General features: G+C 45.8%; 1 protein-coding gene across 1 annotated transcript in view; it reads right to left on the bottom strand.

Annotated features, from left to right (window-relative positions):
• Positions 1–21777, bottom strand: part of LOC130039368 (histone H3.1-like) — a 72425-nt gene extending 50648 nt beyond the window's left edge. Inside the window, exons 1-2 of the mRNA XM_056131252.1 lie at positions 21697–21777; positions 18066–18189 (exon numbers count right to left, since the gene is read on the bottom strand). Of these exons, the coding sequence (XP_055987227.1) occupies positions 18066–18189; positions 21697–21777 (205 nt within the window). The remainder of the gene's footprint in view (positions 1–18065; positions 18190–21696) is intronic.
• Positions 21778–22470: the final 693 nt, after the last annotated feature.

A 22470-nucleotide genomic window follows, 5' to 3' on the forward strand; every position in this document is an offset into this window, starting at 1 on the left:
TTTGAGATTCAGAACATAAGATGATCATAAAGGAAAAGAGACTAGGTGATTGTAATCCTTGTTTTCTCTTCCTTTCTTTCTCTGATTCTTTGAGTCTAATACTTCTCAATTCATCTCCGTTTCCCGTACTATTTATGGGCTTCGTGGTATTTGATACTGTTTGACTTTCATGAATGTTCACATACTCTATGAGCTTGATGAAGCTGTGCTGACTTCATAAAAGCAAATCACCAAAAAGTTTAGAAGAGTCTAGAGGCTTCTAAAGACTCTGGGAGCCAACATACTGGGAATGAGAATGAGGCCGTTCCATAGGACACTTTGCTAAGACCTGGGTTCTCGCTCAACTGGAGTTTTCTTCGGAAAAAAAATTTTATAAGAAAACTTTAACTGTTAATGACCTAATGAGTGAAGCTTAGTAGCAAATGCACTTATAAGAAGTCACAATGAAGTAGAAAAACTAAAGTATCAACAGTTGGGAAAGACATTGCAACCACTTCAGAAAGTAAGATGACAGACAGAAAGGTGGATTGTGCCTTTTGGACAAGGCGTTGGTGGACGGGGAGGGGCAGGTGGTGAGCTGACTTTTCACTAGGCACTGGGTTGAAACCATCTGTTGCTATATTCATATGGAAATGTGATTTTGGTGCAACCAGTAATAACAGTAATACAGTTATCAACAAAAAGTTATAATAGCTCTCCAAAATACAGCCAAGAAATGGTTTGACAACAGATTTGTTTTTGTGATTTATATTAGGATAAATCTTATCCCCTTGGTCAGACCTTGGAATGGAGATAAAATTGGCCTTTGCTCTTTTGTTCTTGTTTGTGTTATTTGGTGCCCAGGATCCTACCCAGGGCTTGATATGCAAGGCAAGCACTCCACTCCCATAGCCACAGCCCTGGAACACTCATTTTTTTATGTATTGATCTTTTGAAAAAAAAAAAAAAAGGAACTTTTTGTTTTTGTTTTGGGGACCATACCTGGTGGTGCTCGGAGCGTATTCCTGGCTCTGTGCTGAGGGGTCACTCATGGAGGGCTTAGGGGACCCTATGGGGTGCCAGGGACTGAACTTGGGTCAGCTGTGTGCAGGGCAAAGTTCCTCACACACTCTACTATCACTGTGACACCAACAAAGGAACTATTTTCAACATACCAAAGGGAAAGAAGATGTTGCGATGAACAAAGTTTCAAGTATTAAAACTTCTAACATTGTTTTGGGGCTGGAGCAATAGCACAGCGGGTAGGGCATTTGCCTTGCACACAGCCGACCCAGTTTGATTCCCAGCATCCCGTATGGTCCCCTGAGCACTGCCAGGAGTGATTTCTGAGTGCAGAACCAGGAGTAACCCCTGTGCATCGCTGGATGTGACCCCCCCCAAAAAACTTCTAACATTGTTTATTCTCTCTTCTCCGAATTCATTTGGTCTCCCCCCTACCCTATTTCTCTTCCTTCATCCCTCAGGAATGGTGGTTTCCATGCTAGGCAGCTGGCTCTGTGGTAGGGACTTTGTTTTGCATGCAGGAGCCCCAGGATTCAATACTTAGCACTGCTTGGTCTTCCAAGCACCTCTGGAGCTACCTCTGAGCACTTAACAGGGTGGGACCCAAACAAGCAGCAGCCACAACAAAAGAATAGCTGTATGAGAATGACTGGGCCGTTTGGTATCCAGTGTAATAAAGGAACTGTAAGTCATCACTTCCTCCCTGCTCCTTGCCTTCCTTCTGTTACCCTTGCCGTGCTGGCCAGGCGCCCACACGTTTATGATGGTTGCACACCCAGAATGAGTTGCTGTCCTGGGGTGAAGGTTTTCCTTTAATTGTCATATTCTGGTTGTAGTGCCGCTGCAGGGGGGAGCTGTGATGCTTACACACATGCTGCCTGGGAATTATGCTCCCGGCCATAGGGTTCCCACACTTTTTTTTTTTTTTGCTTTTTGGGTCACACGCAGACATGCACAGGAGATACTCCTGGTTCATGCACTCAGGAATGACTCCTGGCGGTGCTCGGGGGACCATATGGGATGCTGGGATTCGAACCTAGGTCAGCTGCATGCAAGGCAAACGCCCTACCTGCTGTGCTATTGCTCCAGTCCCGGTTCCCATACTTTTTCTCTTGCTGGGTTGCCAGGAGTGGCAGCATTCAAGCACACCTGCCGGAGCGGAGCATGCTTAGACCATGCTTGTTGCATGTGAGTGTCACTAGGGGTCAAACCCAGTACCTCACGCTGTGCAGAGAGGTGCTTTTAGTCCCCCAGCCATTCCCTGAGTTCCCTAATTACTCGATTTTTGGGAGGAGGAGGGTCTGCCTAGCAGTGCTGTGGCTTCCTCCTGACTCTGGGCTCAGGGCTTACTCCTGGCAGAGCTCAGGTGTGGGGTGCTGGGGATAGAAAGTCGGGCAGCTGTACCCAAAGCAAGAGGCAGGCCTGTTGGATTATCTCTCCGGAATCAGTCATTGCTCCTTATGAGCTTTTATTCGATCTTTATGAACTCCGAGCATATTATTTCATATGACACTCACAGTGGAGAGCGTCCTTACAAGTTTTGTTTTAAAGAGAATTAATGTAGGGGCCAGAGAGATAGAGCAGGAGCAGGACATTTGCCTTGTACATGGCCGACCTGGGTTCGATCCCTGGCACTCCATATGGTCCACTGAGCACCGCCAAGAGTGACCCTTAATATCATGCTAAACAAAATGAGTTACAAAGAAAGGGACAGACATAGAAAGATTGCATTCATCTGGGGAATATAAAGTAACAAAATAGGAGACTAACACCCAAGAATAACCGAGATAAGTACCAGGAGGTTCACTCCATGGCTTGGAGGCCAGCCACACATGCTAGGGGAAAAGGCAGCTCAGATAGAGAAGGGAGCACCAAATAAAGGGTGTTGGGAGGATCCTCCCAGGGTGGGAGAAGCATGCTGAAAGTAGACTATAGACCAAACATGATTGCCACTCAATGCATCTTTTGCAAACCACAGCACCCAAAAGGAGAGAGAGAACAAAAGGGAATGCCCTGCCACAGAAGCGGGGTGGGATGGGGCGGGGGGGGGGGGGGCGGGAGGGATACTGGGATCATTGGTGGTGGAGAATGGGCATTGGTGGAGGGATGGGTACTCAATCATTGTATAACTGAAACTCAAGCACAAAAATCTGTAAGTCTATAACTGTACCTCATGGTGTTTCACTAAATAAAATTTTAAAAAAGTGATAATACTCAGACAAAAACTAAGAAATAAAGAGTTTTCATAAAAACAAAAAGAGTGAAAAAAAAGAGTGACCCTTAAGTGTAAAGCCAGGAGTCAGCTGGGCATAGTCAGGAGTGGCTCAATCCCCCTCCCCAAAGTTTTTAAATTTAAATATTTATTTTATTCTTTTGGAGCAACACATGCTGTGCGCAGGGTTTACTACTGGCTCTGCGCTCCGGGATCACTCCTGGTGAGGATAGGAGGACCATATTGGGTGCCAGGGATCAAATCCCGGATTATCCACTTGCAAGGCAAGTGCCCTACCCACTGTGCTAGCTCTCTGGCCCTTTCATTTCAATTTTGTTTTTGTTTTTGTTTTTGTTTTTTTGGGTCACACCCGGCGATGCTCAGGGGTTACTCCTGGCTTTGCACTCAGGAATCACTCCTGGCAGTGCTCGGGGGACCATATGGGATGCTGGGAATCGAACCTGGGTTGGCTGCGTGCAAGGCAAACGCCCTACCCGCTGTGCTATTGCTCCAGCCCTTTCAGTTCAGTTTTTTAAAAATCAATTATTTCTGGGCTGGAGTGATAGTACAGAGTAGGTAGAGTGTTTGCTTTGCGCATGGCCATCCTAGGTTTGGTCCCTGGCACCCCAAAGCCTGCCAGGAGTGATCCTTAAGCGCAGAGCCAGAAGTCAGCCCTGAGCACCACTGGGTGTGGCCCAGAAACAAGCAACCAAACAAAAACCAGTTATTTCTATTACGCTTTCATGGTTTACAGTAATATCAATGCTATTTTTTTTTATTCTTGCGAAGCTGTTAAAACCCTTCTGCCCCTCCTCCCCCGGACGGCAATATTCCTCCACCATTGTCCCTTGGCCCCTTCCATGGGGCCCCTTTGCATCATAGTTCACCATTCTTGTAGGTATCTTGAAGTTTGTTGTCATTGGCGATGGACTAACTAACCTCTCCCTCTTTCTCTCACACTCCCTCTATACATCCTTTCTTCTTCCTTCTTTCTCCCCTTGCCTTCGGTGCTCTCTTCACCCCTTCCTTTCCTACCTTTCAGTAATGCTTAACACTCACATACTCCGCATCACACTGCACCCTAGACCTAGATATGTGGGTGAGTAAGATACATGGATGAGTAAGGCCGTATTATCCCAGACAGCCAGCTCCATGCCTACTTCCTATCCACTGCAGACACTTCAAGTAAAGAGACATCCCCAGAGGAGAAGCGCTTAATGCACCACAGGAGGGAGAGTGAGAAAAGGAGGGAATGGGAAAGCAGTATCAAACGGGAGTCCAAAGGGCAAGTTTCCCCAGAAAGAAGCAAATGGAAGTGGGGGTGGGGAGGGAAGGGTGGAAGCAGGGGTGGTGGTGGGAGAGTATAGTTTTCAAGGCAGAAGGGCTGCAAGATAAAGGCAGTGTGGGGCCCCCCAGAGAGGTGGCTCAATGGGCTGAGTGCAAACTTTGCATGCAGCCCACCCCACCCCCTACTTCCCCACCCCCACCTTTTGATCTGCACGCCAGGCTGCCTCTGCACCCCCCCTAGCCTGGAGTAGCCCCAAACACTGCCAGGTGTTGCCCCCAAAAGAACAAAAAAGGAAAATATTCTATAGATTTTGATAATCCTCCTGGCAGGTATATGAATATTGGTGAAGATTTTTTGGTTTTGTTTTGGGGTCACACCCGCAGTGCTCAGAGCTTTCTCCTGGGTCTTTGCACAGGCATCACTCCAAGGGCCAGGTACAGTTTGGGGGATCAAACCAGAGTCTCTCACAAGGCCTTACCTGCTGTCCTATCTCTCCAGCCCGAGAAAGAATTTCGATCGGCGCAAATCTGAATTTGCCTCCAAGAAAACCACAATAGTATTAAACTGGTCTATTGATGGATTCTGAAAACAGTGTGTACCCCAAGGCAAATAAATAGCTGCATATGTCTTGAGGTATGTGATTTAAATTGGGGGACAGGGGGAGTTCCGTGTCTGTCTGTACTCAGGGCTTACTTTTGCCTCTGCGCTCAGGGATCACTCTTGACAGTGCTCAGGGGACCATATGGGGTGCAGGGGATTGAACCCAGGTCAGCCATGCACAAGGCAAATGTGCTACCCACTGTGCTATCACTCTAGCCCCTGATGAAAATGTTTTCACCCTATGGAACATCTTCAGTTGTGTATTAAAGCTCTACATTTGGGCTCTGTGTCAGCCAGACAGAGCTTCTGACTGATTCTTCGAAAGTTTTCAAGACTTGCTATAATAAATGTTCTTTTCAGAAAATCAGTTTCAACTTAGGATTCTTGACAACTTCATTTTCAAGCCAGTCAGCTACGATGAAAACTGAGCTGCGCAAGGAGACTTGGCAAAATCGTTCCCTTGCTGTAATTAAAAGAGAGGGACATTTCTAAACCACAGCCATCTTGTCCTCAATGCTAATGTGAACAACCAAATGTTATTTCCAGTGGATTTTTTCCCTTTCCTCATTCTTGGCAAGTTGGTACAGCTTTGTGCAGATGGGGATCAGAAAGTTTTTCCCCGAGATTGAAATGATCTTTGTGTGAAACACATAGTGGTATTATCCTGCACATTCAGTGCCGAAGTCCAAGTTCAATAATTTCAAATTTGAACACTTAGCTTTATGCTTTTATAAAAAAAAAATCTTAGCAACTATATACCTCTGGCAGAGTATTTCATGTGGTCAGTGTTATTTACTTATACAATTGGAAAATGACTTGATTGCAACCATGTTGAAAGTCTTTGCCAAGGTATGAGCTTTTCTTACCCGGGATTTTTCTTTGTGAAAAGTACGTCCCTTCATTTTGTGACTTTTATTTGCTTCTGCTCAGTGACCCAATCTGGTTCAAGAGCCAGACTCCTGATTGGGGGTGGGATGTGGGAAGCAAGGATTTGCATTACAGATCCTTGCAGACCTGCTGTGATCAACCATCTATATTAAAGTTTGCATATCACCTTGGTATTGGGCACACAAATCATGTCATTGATGATTTCCAGATGTTTTCTCTTTTTTAGCTGCTCCTGCTGCATCTCCTCTACTTCTCCCTGCTTTCAATGGGACAAATTTAAATTCTGAGTTGCCCCCAAGGAGACTTGTCCAAATGCTCCATCTCTAGAGTCCCAGTCATGAAGTGGCATCATTGTGTATTTCGGGAGAGACAGTGAGGGCCGCATGGGAAACCGGTGGAGGTCAGCTCCTTATTTTGTCCACCTAAGCTTGCTAAATGCTAAAGGAATGTTTGGGCTTTGGCCACTGCCTATTGTGTATAGGTCAGTCTTTCCGGAAGAATCTGCCTTTTGAATGGCTTGGCCATTTTTGCACATCCCCATGGGTTCTCTTTGCTAGTCTTGAGATGCAAATGGAGGTAAAGTCTGCAAGCTCTTCTGGCTGATATATAAGATCGGGCTAACACTTCCACACTCTTTGGATTCACACTTGGTTAGAAGCAACCTTCTTGCTCTAACCTCTGCCTGCACCAACAGCTGCTGCTGTACAGTGAGTATTTGCTTTTCTTCGTGCCTGAGAGGTTCTAGTAATTTCTTTTTCCAGCTTGATGGTCTGTCGGCTCTGGATTTTATGGTGCTTGTTTTTGGGGGAAGGAGTTTTCCAGTGTTCACTTCTCAGTGGTTTGTGTTCAGATTTGTAAGTCACTCTTAGGCTGGCTAAAGAAATGACATTTTGTCTTCATAATTTCAAGGAAGTTATGCTGGTAGATGAAAATCTTAAAGCAATGCTTAGATGTGCAAATTCCTTCTTCTGTCACGTGGTCTCAGAGTAGCAGCTACTTGATCATTTTTCCAGTCAGTCAAAAAATATTGATTCTTCTTTAATTCTAAGCAATCTCATTGTTCCCTTAAGCTATCTCATCGCGACCTTGCTCCTTCATTAACCTCTTCTCTTTGTAAGATTTTTGCTTCTTGTTCTTGGGAATCTCACTTTTTAAAATATGAAGAAATTTTTTTTTTTGCTTTTTGGGTCACACCCGGCAACGCACAGGGGTTACTCCTGGCACTGAACTCAGGAATTACTCCTGGTGGAGCTCAGGGGACCATATGGGATGCTGGGAATCGAACCCCGGTCGGGCACGTGCAAGGCACTGTGCTATCACTCCAGCCCCAAAATGTGAAGAAATTTTTGCAAATTTCCTTTGACCCTATTTTGTATAATTCATATTTTCCACAATCTGTGAGCTATAAAATATATTAATCACAAGGGAAAAGTATAACAAGTTTTTTTGGGGGGGGGAATTAAGCTAATCTCATACAAGTTTGGGGTTGGACTGATAGTACAACGGGGAAGGTATTTACCTTACATGAGTTCAATTCCTGGCATCCCATATGGTTCCCCCAAGCACCGCCAGGAGTAATTACTGAGTGCAAAGCCAGGAGTAACCCCTGAGCATCACCAGGTGTGACCCATAAAGACAAAAAAAAAAAAAAACCCTAACATATAAGTGTTCATCTGTGTGAAATGAAGTGAAAAGGCCTAGGCAGGTGTTTAACCTGATCTTCAGAGATTTGTGTATTTGTGGTTCCTTAACTTCAGTTGGAGACTGATGTCCAGAAATAGGTTCTGCCTCTTAGGGGCTGGTAATAGCAACGTAAAGTAGAACCTAATTGTTTAGGGGTGGGGCTGGGGGGTAACAAATGCAGTTTTTCTGCTTTGAGGAAATCGGGCCAGAGGAAATAATTGGTGATGGCCGAGCTCAATGTACATGTCCATGCTTTGCATGAATAGGGGCCTGGCTTTGATCCCCCACACCACCGGGAAAAAAAAAGGCAAGGTCGGGCCTACTGGTAGGTAGCCTTTAAGTGAAAGTCACAAGGGCAAAGCACCCGGCTCTGTTGGAGCTATGCATCCCCCAAGGGCATCCCTGAAGTGGGCCGGGGGAAGCTTTGTCTAGGTTTTAGTGATGTTGAAAAGTGGCAAGGCAGTGGGTTTCCGTGCGCTTGGTCCTCCTGGGAGCTGTCTGGCTGGCACATTTGCACAAAGGGAGCACGATCGGGGAGGCCTTTTCCACATGCCCACATGGAGTCAGGGAAGGAAAACCGTGTTTTCCTCCACCCACATCCATTCAGGGCCTGGAACCTTGTGAAGCAAACTGGGAAAAGGCAACTGAACCAGGGAATGGGTGATCGCATACACTTTTGACTGGAAGGGGTGGGCTCAGAGAAGTGAACCCCCTAGAGCCTGCCATTCTAACAAAGGCAGGAAAGGTTTGGGCTTGGAGGGGCAATAAAGGAAGGGAAGGTAAATATTTGGGGGAAGTCATGAAAGATAAGAACTGTGCGGATAACGGATAACGTTTGTTTGTGCTGATCGAGGTCCCTCCTATCTCCAGTGATAAGGGTTGTGTCTTCCTCATGTGGGGAGTAAAGGGGACCCTTTAACAAAGGAAGATCCAATATGCCCTCCCTTGAGGCAGATAAGAGAGTGTGGGTGGCTTTCTCTACCTCTGCTCTTCCCAATTGCCTTTGGCTCACAGTAATCATTCTGCCAAAGTGGCATATTATGTGTGTGTGTGTGTGTTGAGGGGTGGGTAACATATCCCCCTTCTATGATATGACTGTCTCAGTGAGAAGTGGGTACACTGAGGCAACTTATCCCCTCACCACCTCTTCAGAATCACTTTCGTATATTAAGAATGGCACATTAATTTCTCAGATTAGTCTGCCTCGTTATTCAGTGTTATTTTATATGTCACGTTGTACATTATCATCAGTGGGGACAGCTGTGTGCTTGTCAGGACATAAGCTGTGCATTGTCAACAATGTTTGATTTTGAAAAATACTAGTCAGGTGGACCGTTGTATGCATTTCGTTTCATTCAAGCATGAACACAAATCGGTGTGTTGTTTTTGTTGGGGGTCGTGTCCGTCCCGTCCCCCCCACCCCACCGCGGGTTTGGGGTTTTTGTTTGTTTGGGAGGCCACACCCGGCATTGCTCAGGCCTTACTGCTGACCCTGTGCTCAGGAATCACTCCTGGCAGGGTTGGGTGGGATCGTACATGGTGCCTGGGACACAACCGGGACACAACCGCAACAAATTGATATTTGAAGGGTCTCTGCGTGGTTTGGAACAGTTGCTGGGGCTGGGGTGGGGGTGGGGCTCGCCACAGGGGAACACCCACGGGGCGTCCCCAGCCCATGAATGTGTCTGGAATCCCAGCCCGCCTTGTTGGGATTACAGCGTCCCATTATGATCCCAGTTGCCAGACAGTTCCCCCATCGCCGCCTGGTAGTCTGTCTATAAACGCCGTGTTTGGAGGGTCTCACCTAGAAGACAAGGCTGATTCTGGGACCCGGAGCCACCCCAGCCCCACCCCGTTTCCAGCCCCAGCTCACGCAACAAGCCAGACAGCAGGGCCAACGTGGAGCAAGAGACCAACGCTTTCCATGATCGCGAGCCTTGCTGCCAAAAATCACCTGTAGAGAGAGCGAGCTTTTCTTTGTTAATGGACTGAGAGGGGATTTTTCTTGGGCAAACACGTGATCCATGAGGCCCGGGCAAGGCAACCAGTCTCCAGCTGAGAGGCGATTCTTCCCCCAATCTCCCCTGCCCCCGGCTTCTTTGGGTTTCTCTCACCGTTTCTTTCGGTTTTGTTTGGACTGGTAATTCGAGTTTAGGGAAAGTCCCCCCGAGGCGCTCTGGGATCCAGTCTTGTGAATGTTGATCCTGGGATGGATCATTAAAGAGCCATTAAGAGCTGGCAGTGGTGTCCCTTTGTAGAGAAAGTCAGCGCTGTCTCCCGCTGAGGGGACCCTATGAATCCTTTGTTTCCCTTTCTCTAAGGAAGTAGCAGATTTTTGTAAATGAAAAGCAAAACCACCTGGTAGAGTTCTGAAATAAATGGAGCCCCTTAATCGCCCATTCTTTTTACCCCAACTGGGATAAAGAATATTGGGGACTTGGAGGGCTTCCTGGACCTCTGCTTCTTGAACTGGAATGCAGGGCTTAGCAGTATATAGGAAGACGAAAGGGAGATGAGAATAGCTTTAGGAATGGCTTCTGATGGATACAAGTAGACAGCTCCTTCACCAGGAGGCAGAGAGGGGCAATTGCTCAGAGACCACTGAGCCTAAGGGATCTAGCAGGAACTCTTGATTTAGGGACCAAGTTCTTTTCCCCCAGTTTTGGGGACGCACCCGGCGATGCTCAGGGCTCCGCACTCAGGAATCACTCCTGGCTTGGCTCAAGGAACTGTAAGGGTGATGGGGATTGGACCCAGGTTGACTGCGTGCAAGACCTTACCTGCTGTACTATTGCTCCGTCCCCTAACAACCAATTTCTTTTTTTTTTAAATTTTTATAAGTGAGACACCATGAGGTACAGTTGTAGACTTAGAAATTTTGTGCTTGGGTTTCAATTATACAATGATCAAATACCCATCCCTCCACCAATGCCCGTTTCCCACCACCACGGATCCCAGTATCCCTCCCATCCCCCAATTTCTAACCCAGCATTTAGCAGACCCATTAGAAATGGGATGGGAGCCACATATGTAATCGACAGTTTTCAGAAAGCAAACTTAAAAGGAAAAGAAAATTAGACAAACATCATTCCAGTGGCAGATTTCATGTAACCCAACATAGCTAGATTATTACCGTGTTAGCCTGTGATGGATTTTTCAGAGTTTCTGAACGAAGCACTATATCTTGTTTACATAGTAAGTGTTGGAATGTTGGTGTGTATGTAGATAAAATGCTCCCTCCAGCTCACTGCCTGTCAGGAGCTAGTTGGTGTTTGTGGTGTTGGCCAGCTTGGCCTCTGCCCTGCCTATTACTCCAGCAACCCTGCAAACTCCTTCCCACTGCCCTGGTGAACTTCTGTCTACTCTGTTACCTTCAGTTCCGTCTTCTTTCTTATCTTTGTGCAAATATTCTCCAACCCCTCACCCCTCCTGGGTTATTTCTACTTTTCACCAAATTGATTCTTGTGGGGAAAACCTTGAAAAGCTCTTTCCTCTCGTTCTCTTAGGTTTACCGATTGGGGCTCTGTGAATTTAAACTGACAAAACACAGGAGAACAGACAGAGTTTATTTACGTCTGATCATGGTTCAGACACAAGCAGTGCTGGGTGATGAGTAAATCTCTGGAGTGGTTAGAATTAGGGGCTTTTTCATACCTAACATCGTAGGGGAAATGGAAGGAGGAGAGAAAATTTGGGAGAAGTACATTCAGTTTCTTTTCTCGGTAAATTCCAGTCTGTTCATGAAGTGGAAATCGGGAAATCGATCAGGAATAGTTGGGCTCTTTTATACTTTTCAAGTAGTCTGTATAATATCCCATTTTTGTAATCAGCGTATATTTCTGCTTCTGCATTTTCAATCTGTTGAGTTATAATTGTCATTTACTATGACAGTAGTTTATGACTTGCTCTTTTTTTTATGACTTGCTCTTATTTGTAGCCCTGGAAAAGATCACTGTTGCCATCTGTTACCACAGAGAGTTCCTTAACTTTTGTTTGTTTGTTTTGGGTTGGAACCCACACCCTGTTCAGGGCTTACTCCTGGCTCTGCTTTAAGTAATCACTCCTGGAGGGACTTGGGTGACTGTATGGGGCATGGAGATTGAATCCTGGTCAGCCACTCAAACAGGCATGTGACTCGTCAAAGTATTTCTTCAGGCCCTTCATCACTTAGCATTTTCTTGGCAATTATCATGTTTTCCCCATGGTATAGACAACAGTCGCTCTCCATTGTAGCTCCTTCCCCTGACTGGTTTTTTTTCTTTTTATGTCATACCCGGCGATGCTCAGGGGTTACTCCTGGCTTTGCACTCAGGAATCACTCCTGGCGGTGCTCGGGGGACCATATGGGATGCTGGGAATCGAACCCGGGTCGGCCGCCTGCAAGGCAAATGCCCTACTAGCTATGCTATTGTTCTAGCCCCTTGGTTTTTTTTTTTTTATCTTATAACTGCAAGTTCATACCTCTTGAAACCCTTCACCTTTGGCAAATACAGTCTTTCTTTCTTTCTTTCTTTCTTTCTTTCTTTCTTCCTTTCTTTCTTTCTTCCTTTCTTTCTTTTGCAAGTTAAATCTGTGACATTCACTTCTGGAGATCGCCTTGTTTTTACACTCTTCTTTCTGACCTGCACGGGAGAGGACATTTATGGTCTGTAACTTTGGACACTCTCTAGTGGAAACCACCCACCAGAGGGAATATATAGGGCAGTTCTCAGAAATCTCTGCTTTTAGTCAGATAAGAGACAATCCAGGAAGCCTTTTTCTGTATCTTCTAAAACTCACGTGTTTTAAATCACCTTTTGACGGGCTCTGTATTTTCTGCAGGGTGCCCACAGAACCATTGCTTTTACTGCTACTTGCATTTCCTGTTCCATCTCAGGCTTTGCTTCCCTGTCCCCTCAAGAGTAATGCCCTTCTTCCCAAATAGCTCAAAGCCCTGGGACCTCAGAAGCAGCGGTGAGTTTCCTGTTTTCTTTTATTTATTTTTTCCGTTTGTTTCACTGTTGTTGTTGTTATTGTTGCTATTATTGTCTTTATTGTTGTCGTTATTGTTGTTGTTGGCGGTAGTGCTGAAAACCTATACCTGGCTCTGTGTTCAGAAGTGATTCCTGACAGTGCTCAGACAAGACCTGGTTCCAGGGTTGCCGAGGAGGGTGGTGTCCGAGGCAGCTGCCTGCAAGGCAAGTGCCTTTTCTCTTGTACTATCTCTCTGGCCCTGGATTTTTTGTTTTGTTTGGGGCCCTTGCCCAGTGGTGCTCAGGCCTTGCTCTTGACCCTGTACTCAGGGGTCACTGCTGGCAGGGCTCTGGGTGCCAAATATGGTGCAATGCAAATGCCCTATCCCCTGTATTATGTCTCTGGCCCCAGATTTTTCCTCTTTTGGCTTTTTATTTCTACCACCTTTTCTTCCATACCTCCAGCGTTTGTATTTCCTGTTTGTCAGTGTGAAGTCATCATCTAGGACAGCAAACCAGAACTTGATAAATATTTGTAGAGTGAATCACATAAATAAAAATGTTCTTGTAGGAAAGGACTAATATCTGTTTCCACCACACTTCCAAGTTTTGGGCTCTAGGGCCTCTATAAAAAAAAAAGACAGATTAGTAAGAACAAAGGGGTCACATTGTACTTAATATAAATTAAAAAAATTTGCATTGAGTCACCATGAGATAGAGCATTACAAATCTGTTCATGATTGGGTTTTAGTCATACAATGCTTAATATGAATTTTATATGACTCAGGAGCCTTCATCAAGAAATGAAGACTTACAGAAGTGTGTAAACCTGAGCTTTTTATGCTAGGTTTGATGAATAACTACAAATGCTATTTAACAATAAAAGCCCACTGAGTAATGATACATGTTACAACATGAATGACGCACAGGAAGATTTTATGTCATGACAGAAGACACACACAAAAGATCATGGATTGTCTGGTTCTGTTTATATGAAATGTCCAGAAAAAACAAATCTAGAGAGACAAAAAGGAATTGTCTGGGGTTGGGTGTGGGAACAGGGTAAACTGAAGAGGCACAAGGTTCTGGAAGTTAAGTTTGGTCCTGGTTGAAACGCTTGACAAATTTACTAAAAGGTTGCTTTCAATGATAAAGTGTATCATGTGTAAGCAGCACCTCAAGAAAGTTGTTAAAGATTTTAAAACACTCCCACCCCCCCAACCCCCACCCCCACCCCACCCCCTTGAGGCAAAAATGGCCATGTATGGGTACCACTGGACATATACAATACTGTGTTCCAAGGGGTCATCAGTGGTGCTGGGTCAAAAGAGTTTGCTTGGCAACTTGAAAGATGGCAGACTCATGTCTTTAGAGTAACCATCTTGTCTGCACAATCAGGAGAAGCAGTGTTTACAGAGAACAGGAAGCACGTTTGAGAAAAAGGCTGCGGAACCATGTGGCGTGCTGTGGATCGAACTGGGTTTACCTCTTGCAAGTGTACTATGGCTCCAACCCTAAGGCACAGTGTCTTATCTAAATCTAAATAAACTAAAGCTTACCTTTGGAGGGAAGGATAAACTGAGGCCTTATCTTTGGACTCAGGCAGGTGGGTAAGTCTCTGACTGCCTGGTTAGTCCAGATAACTGGTTTCTTAATTCAACTAATTGAATGTTCTATTTTCTGGCTCTGTGCTTTGGGATCACTCACGGTGGTCTGGGGACAATATGTGATCCCCATATTCAAACTGGGGTCAGCCACTTTCTCTGCAAGTGCCTTAACACCTTCACTGTCCCATTGGCCCTGCACTGCATTTATTACTGAAAGCAATTAACTAGCAAACATAAACATTTTAGAAAGATAGAAAGTGCAGCTACTCTTCTGTAGAGAATATCTTGGTCTTTCAGAGACCTTGAACCTTTCTATTCAGCAGGCCCACAGCACCATGGAATCCTAGAGCACTTGCTTCTGGAAGAGTGCATTTATTACCACTGAATGGTTGGCTCTATGGGTGAGTGATGTCTGTGTGTATGTGTGTGTGTGTACGTGATGCAAATGAATAAAGCTCCAATTCTAATCCTTGATTCTTCTACAAACAAAAGAGGAACTGTATGTCTTCACAGTGCTGTTGATAATGCAGGGCTATAGAGGCAGTTCAAAGGGCTGGAGCACATATTTTGCATGTGGGAATCCTGGCCTAATCCCTGGTACCCCACACACCATCAGGCATGGTCCAGAAACAAACAAAAACAATGACAATAAAACTAAATCAATTTCCCTGATTCCTTGATACATTAATATTCTCAACACTATTGTAACTGGAGCGATAGCACAGGGGTAGGGCGTTCGCCTTACAAGCGGCCAACATGGCTGACCCGAGTTCGATTCCTCCACCCCTCTCGGAGAGCCCGGCAAGCTACCGAGAGTATCTCGCCCGCACAGCAGAGCCTGGCAAGCTCCCCGTGACGTATTCGATATGCCAGACACAGTAACAACAAAGTCTCCAATGGAGACGTTACTGGGCCCGCTCGAGCAAATCGATGATCAACGGGAGGGCCTTTACCTTTACCTTTTTATTGTAAATCTGAGAGCCTAAGTACAATAAATTAATAGAGTTAACAGTGGAACTCTTCTAGAGAAACAGGCTTGAATTGATTCTTTTGTTTCGGGGGTCACACCTGGTGATGATTAGGGCCTACTCCTGGCTCTGAGTTCAGGGATCACTCCTGGTGGAATCTGGTGGCCATATTATATTAGGCGCCAGGGATTGAACCCAGGTCTGCCGTGTGCAAGGCAAGTACCCTACATGTTCTGGCTCCTGAATTATCATTCCAGCTCCTGAATTCATCCTTGCAGTCTTTTAGAGAAATGATCTTTAAAGAATCAAAGTATTATCTGCCATAAGTGTTAGAGATTTAATTCAGTTAGGGTCAAGTGAAGTGAAATGACAATTGAAGCCAAATAGGACACAGTTTACTAAAAGTTCATTACTGTTAACCAGTTTATGAGTTTACTTTAAACTATTTTCTCTTTCTAAGGTCTCACAAGAGACTCATTTTACCCCAGGATTGTTCATTTAATCCAGTTCACTGAATTTCCAGATTTTACACTCTTAACTATTGCTCTCCTTACAAGAGAGGTTAAGAGGTAATTTCATACTCACATTTGTCCGTGTAACATTTCTAAAATCTTGGTGAAGTTGAGCTTTCACAGTATTTGCTAAATGAGAAGTTAGCAATTTTATTTGAAAAACAATTTCAATTTTCCTACATTAAAATTTATATCGGGTCGGCCATGTTGGCTGCGTGCAAAGCAAACGCCCTACCACCAGGAAAAAGTGAATAGTGTAAAGGTTCTTTACACCAGACCATGATTTTTTCTTTCCTGATATCCTGGTACCCATTTAACTGTAGTCACTATTCGGTAATTAAAAGTGTGAGTTTATGATGATTTTTCTCACTATTCAGTAATTAAAGTGTGAGTTCTTGATTATTTTTCTTGACCATTACTAATTTGCAGGCAAATTATATTTAATTTAATGGGGTATCTAACTATTTTATATATTTTATGTTGCTGGTACACTTTTCGTTATTGCAAGATTTTTACCATCCTGGAAATACTTCAATCTCACATCATGTAAATACTTTAATTACTTTATATCAATTACATTCTGTATTACAGATAGCTAAGCAGATTCTTCAAACAGTCAGAAAAGGGAAAAGTGATCTACCAGGGAGCATTCTAATTAGCTTTCAATTATCTAAAAAATTAGGTCAATCTTTCTAACAATCAAATCAGATGACTGTCCTCTGAGATTCATTGTGAAATATCTTTTAATTTTCTATAAGCACACATTATTAGACTATTATAAGCTATCTCTAAAAGGTTAAATTGAATCTCATCAAAGGAATAGAACCACTGTTCACATTTTGATGTAGCTTCTCCTAGATTATTTTAAATTCAGAAGCAAACATAAAATATGATTCATTTGTACACAAAGATCTGTTCAAAAATGTTGAGTTATGTGCCAGCGTTATTTCTACTGAGTAGCACCAGAGTTGCTATTCTGTCAGCTCAAGGTTTCGTAGCATTTGTATGTCCTTCCATGTCAATAGAATTTTTAATGCCTGCATAACTATAGTTGACTTCCCAAAATGGCAATTGCAACCTTCCCTTTCCCATTCATCATGAGATGGTAGAATCTCTGCCCCCTTATCCCAAACCTAGAAGTTTTAGGACTGCTTCAGTCCACTGAAAGTGATCCATCCGTCTAACTTCCAAGAGAGATTTATGTGTGTGCTTGGTGTCAGAATAGAGCCCAGGATGTCATAGATACCACACGTATGCTCTAGTGCTGAGTTAAACCCTGGTCCTGCCCCATTTTATTTATTTATTTATTTATTTTGCTTTTTGGGCCACACCCAGCGATGCTCAGGGGTTACTCCTGGCTCTGCACTCAGGAATTACTCCTGGTGATGCTTGGGGGACCATATGGGATGCTAGGGATCGAACCTGGGTCAGCTGTGTGCAAGGCAAACGTCCTACCTGCTGTACTATCTCTCCGCCGCCCCCCCCCCCCCAGCCCCATTTCTTTAAACCTGTCTACTGGAGCCAGAGAGATAGTAAAGTAGGTAAGGTGCTTGCCTTGCATGAAGCTGACCCGGATTTGATCCCCGGGACCCCATATAGTGACTCCAAACTCGCCAGGAGTGATTCCTGGTTACAGAGCCAGGAGTAACCCCAGAGCACCACCGGATGTTGCCTCCAAACCAAAAATAAACAAAACTGTCTCTTGCTTTATACTAAAACTCAGCTCATCACATGGAGTAGGTGGAGATCAGAAAACGTTCTGTCAAGGGCCAGGTAGTATCATTTGCTGCTTTGCAGACCGTGTAGGCTACTATTGCAACCACTTGACTCTGCCATTGAAGCACAAAAGCAGCCAAAGACAATGGCTGATGAAGCTTCTAGGAAAACTTTATTGACAGAAATAGGCAATAAAGCCTTTGGCCGTAGTTTCCAACCCTTGCCTTAAAAGGTTCAGTAAACCCAGAGGAATCTCCTGTCTATTTCTGTCCTTCCCGCCCTACTCAGTAACTCTTCCAGTAAGAAATTATTTTGATTAGCTTCTTCTTTCTGCTTACAGAGTTGCCTTTTTTTCCCGATACAAGCAGGTCAGACATGGACTTAGTCACCCCACTCCCACTGCCCACAACCTCCGGTCCGTCCACCTTGCTTGGTGCATTCGCCCAGAGGCCATGCATCTGGCAGGCCCATCTATGACTGCACCGCCCTTTGCTATGGGGAGTTGCCATCCATTTAGAATCCACTGCTGGCTATTTGTAGGGTTGCCATTATTTTGCTTGGACATGTGACCCTTTTGCTGTCCTAGTGATAAGATGGTGGAGATGTCTGGAAGTGGTCATTCCGGATGGAAGGATACCTGTATTGTAGGTATCCTGTGCTGTATCCTGCAGGATACCTGTATTGTAGGCAGGTAGGAGCCTGGGAACATATTTTGGGGAAAATGCTGTCTGAAACCTGAACCAGCCTGAAGGCATGGAGGCCTTTGGCACAAAGGACCCTTCTGAGGAGCCTGGAAAACTATTAAGATGCAGAATTCCAGGCCCAGTGCAAGGAGGCTTCCTGACAGGACAGGGGGCTGGGCCACTGGGGGCGGGGGGCGGGGGAAGGCTGCCTGCTGGAACCAATAGCGAAAGACCCTCAGCTGCTTTAAACTCCCCTTGGCAACCACCTTAGCAACGGACCAATGGGGTGGCGGGCAGTTTGGGAAATGTGCATATAAAGTAACTTGTCATGGCACAAGTTGCACATATACATGCCACTCACATCTACCCTCTTGAGATGTGTACTCAAGGCTCTCTGGGATCTGGAGAAATCTGTTTTTTCTCTCTCTATTTTCTTTTTGGGCCACACCCAGCGATGCTCAGGGGTTGCTCCTGGCTCTGCACTCAGGAATTACTCCTGGCGTTGCTCAGGGTACCATATGGGATGCCGGGGGATTGAACCCAGGTTGGCCGCATGCAAGGCAAATGCCCTACCCACTTTTCTATCACTCTGGCCTCTCTCTGTTCTCTCTTGAGCATGTTAAGCTGCTTCTCTCCCGGCCTCCCTTTATTTTTATTTATTTATTTATTTATTTATTTATTTGCTTTTTGGGTCACACCTGGCGATGCACAGGGGTTCCTCCTGGCTCTGCACTCAGGAGTTACTCCTGGCAGTGCTCAGGGGACCATACGGGATGCTGAGAATCGAACCCGGGTTGGCCGCGTGCAAGGCAAATGCCCTACCCCCTGTGCTGTCGCTCCAGCCCCTCTCCCTTTCTTATCTTGGCTTTCTTTTCTCTGAGGGAAAGGCAATGAACCAAAGGACCCAGATCAGACTAGGAGTGACTTTCTGCAAAGAGCAATTCCTCACTCCAGCCTGAGTCCATGGTTCCCTGAGAAATGGGTGGCAGGGATTTCTCAGAATTTCCCATGCTGGGCAGAACGAGTGGACATCGGGTGTGGCTGCATGCTGCCTCATGAGACTGGCAGGACGTCACCCTCTGTGCTGTTCATAGGCTCACAGTAGTAGCCTTTCATCATTCCTGAGTCTCTGTGACACTCTCAGGGGACGGAAGTGGGTACAGGAAAGTGGTAGATTTCCTTCTCGAGGCTGGCATCTCTGTCCTTCACATAAGCCACTCTTGGAAACTCCACAGACAACACGAGTCTACTATCTAGGGATAAATCGCCTTCATGTTTGTCCTTGTACTTTCACTGCCACCAGCAATCTATGACAAAACCTCTCTCCCCTCAGCACAGTGGCTCGCGAGCATTGTTTGGTGAAGAACCACAGTAGTTATTTATTATTGCTGTCTGAAGGCCAGTGATGCGCAGGTACTATCTACTGGTGTGGAAAGTTTGAAAACCACTTACACTCTAAGTATTTTTTGCAGGGAGACCTAAACCAGGTGGTGCTCAGTGTGAGGGAGTAATAAGTCCGGGATTAGTACTCAGGGGTGCACCCAGTGGTACTTGGAGGACCAAGTAGTGTTGGGAATTGGACCTCATCCTCTTGCATGCCAAGTACGTGCTCGGCCCTTTAAACTGTTTCTCTCTGCCCAAGCGACCAAGCACTCTAGGTTAAGAATGGTATCTATGTAGTTTCATTGTGCATTGATTATACTGCAAGTGGCAGTGATCATCTCTTCATACGTTTGAGGATGCTAAATCTCAATATATATGTAAATAGGTATGAAATATATGAGGATATACATATGTCCCTCTTTTACATGAACTTTACCCATAGTCCTTTTGGGTGGACTTTTTTTCCTCTTCAGAGTTTAGGAACTTACTTAATAGGAAGGAGATGGGCCCTCAGTGCTCCCAGTACAGCATTTCTTTTTTTTTTTTTTTAGTGAGTGGGGGGAGGGGGGTCACACCTGGTGGTGCTCAGGACTTACTCCTGGCTGTGCACACAGGAATTACCCCTGGTGGATGGGATGCCGGGGATCAAATCCAGGTTGGCCACATGCAAGGCAAGTGCTCTCCCAACTGTACTGTATCTCCAGCCCAGTACATCCTTTTTCTTTGAAGTTTATTGTTGTGCAAAAGGTTTTTATTTTTAGAATTGTAGAGATAGAAATACATGGGATTTTCATTCTCCTATACTAATATCCGAACTCTTAAGTAGATCAAAGGATGCTGAGTCATAAAGATAGACTTTACAGGGTTTTTTTTTTCTGCAAGTAAGTTTGTAGTAGAGATTCTAGTGAGTTGATGAAACATTTTCTTTTTTCTTTTTTGTTTTGGTGGGGGGTTCACACGTGGCGATGCACAGGGGTTACTCCTGGCTCTGCCCTCAGGTATTACTCCTGGTGGTGCTCAGGGAATGCTGGGAATCAAACCCGGGTCAGCCACATGCAAGGCAAACTCCCTACCTGCTGTGCTGTCACTCCAGCCCCTGATGAAGCATTTTCACCAAGACTGGTGGCCTGTACTGATAGTGAGAACGGTGACCTAGGTTCATTCATAATGAGCAAGCACAAAGTCACTTATCATCCAGAAAAATGTGGAATTTAACAGGTTACTCCACAGCCTGAGAAAGTCTTTGTACATATTCTTTCAAGATCTTTGCAGCTGCTTACAAACAATTTTAAGTCTCTTGAATTGCATGTAGCAGAAAGACGTTAGCTCTGTGCAAGTAAGAGGGATTTAAAAAAAAAACAAATAAAATGATCCTTTTAAAGGTTACTACTGGGCTGTCAGGTGGCAAACTTTTAGGACTCTGTGCTTGTCTGTTTTAACTGCACTTTCTGACCATCGCTTCCATTAACCTGTGCAGGGGAAATTGAAAATTGAAGTTCAAAAGAACAGATAAGTCAAAGCATTAGTTCACACACACTCCCTCCTCCTCTTCGCTGGCTCTTTTGCTATTGAGATGGCATTGTCACCAGGCAGAGGAGTTTTCTTTGGAGAGAGGAGAGGCTGGTAGGATGGGGGGTGGCGGCTGGGTAGGGGGTGCAGACAGAATCCGTGATGTCACGGATTGCATTGTCTCTTGGGAAACTCATCCATCAAACCGTCACCTCTGATTCTATGCGTGCCCCAGTTCGGGCATTGTGAAGTGTTAGTGGGTCTGGTAGAGCTGGTGGTGTGAAGCTGATTCATTTTCTTTCAAAGGCCCACATGGCCGGCTGCCCATGGGAGGGAGGCCCGGGCGCATCCGCTCATCTGATCGCGAGGCGAGCGGCGCTCCGTGCGAGCGAGCGGAGAAAAGGCCATCTGCTCGCCTCCTCTGATTTATTCATGTGGGCTTGGAGTGATGGAACAGAAAGGTAAGTCTTCTCTCTGGAAACTTGAGGGCCAAAGGAGGTGTTCCACGTCCATCCCCTGGTGCCTCTCTGAAGCCTGGGTAAGGTGTTTGTCCTCAGTTCAAAAGGCATGTGGATTCTTAAGGCGTGACTGTTGTGATGAGGAGCCAGGATGAGCACTGGCCTGAGAGGACAGGGGAAGGGCAGGACGGAAGGAAGACGCAGGTGCCCCGTCTAACGGGACCCAGCCACTCACCTTCCGTTTGGTGCAGGTTTGGAAAAGCATGCCCGCGCCAAAGTTCGGGTGTTTGCCGGTAACACGTTTTCGTGATTTCATCTTTTGCTTCCTCTTGACGTCTTGGGATTCTTTTCAGCCGGGTAAGCCGTTGAGAAACTGCTGCTCTCAATTGTCTGGGACTTTTCAGGCATGATTTGGTCCATAGGGGTAGCTGCTACCTGATTTCTACTTGTTGAACTGTTTGTGCCCAGCGAGGGAGGGATGGGGTGTGTGGAACTCAGAGGAAGTTTGAGGCTGGAAAGGTTTGCAGGCAGGCTCCCGGCGTCCCCTGAGAGTTCTCTTCCCGGCCTGGGTCCCTGGGTCCCTGGGTCCCTGCAGTGCTGTTGCTGGAGCGTGGGGGCAGCTGGTTCCCTGCCTCTTGGATGGAGGAGGGACTGGCAGGACTGAGAGTGAGCACACACCCCTCCCCGCTCCCCGCTCCCCTGCAGGGGCGCTTCTGCAGAAGTCATTTGGTGTGTGTGCCGGTTTTCCTTCTGAGGGGATTAGAGAATAGGAGCGTGCATTGTGAGAAAATCCTGAGAGGCGTTGCTGAGGAAAAAGCAAACAGAGGGAAGGCAGTCCGGCTTGCTTAGCCCCCGTTGGTGCAGGATAAGAAACCCAGTTGCTTGGCCTAGAGCAGCTGGGGGTGGTTTCCTCTCTCGTCTGCTGTGGGACAAACTGGTAAGGCTAAATTCCTTTCTCGCGCTCCGGGCTGGAAGGAGGCTTGCTTAGCCGGGCTCAGGACATCACGCA

This window comes from Sorex fumeus, unplaced genomic scaffold, assembly GCF_029834395.1.
Source record: "Sorex fumeus unplaced genomic scaffold, SorFum_2.1 ptg000086l, whole genome shotgun sequence".
Taxonomy (NCBI): domain Eukaryota; kingdom Metazoa; phylum Chordata; class Mammalia; order Eulipotyphla; family Soricidae; genus Sorex; species Sorex fumeus.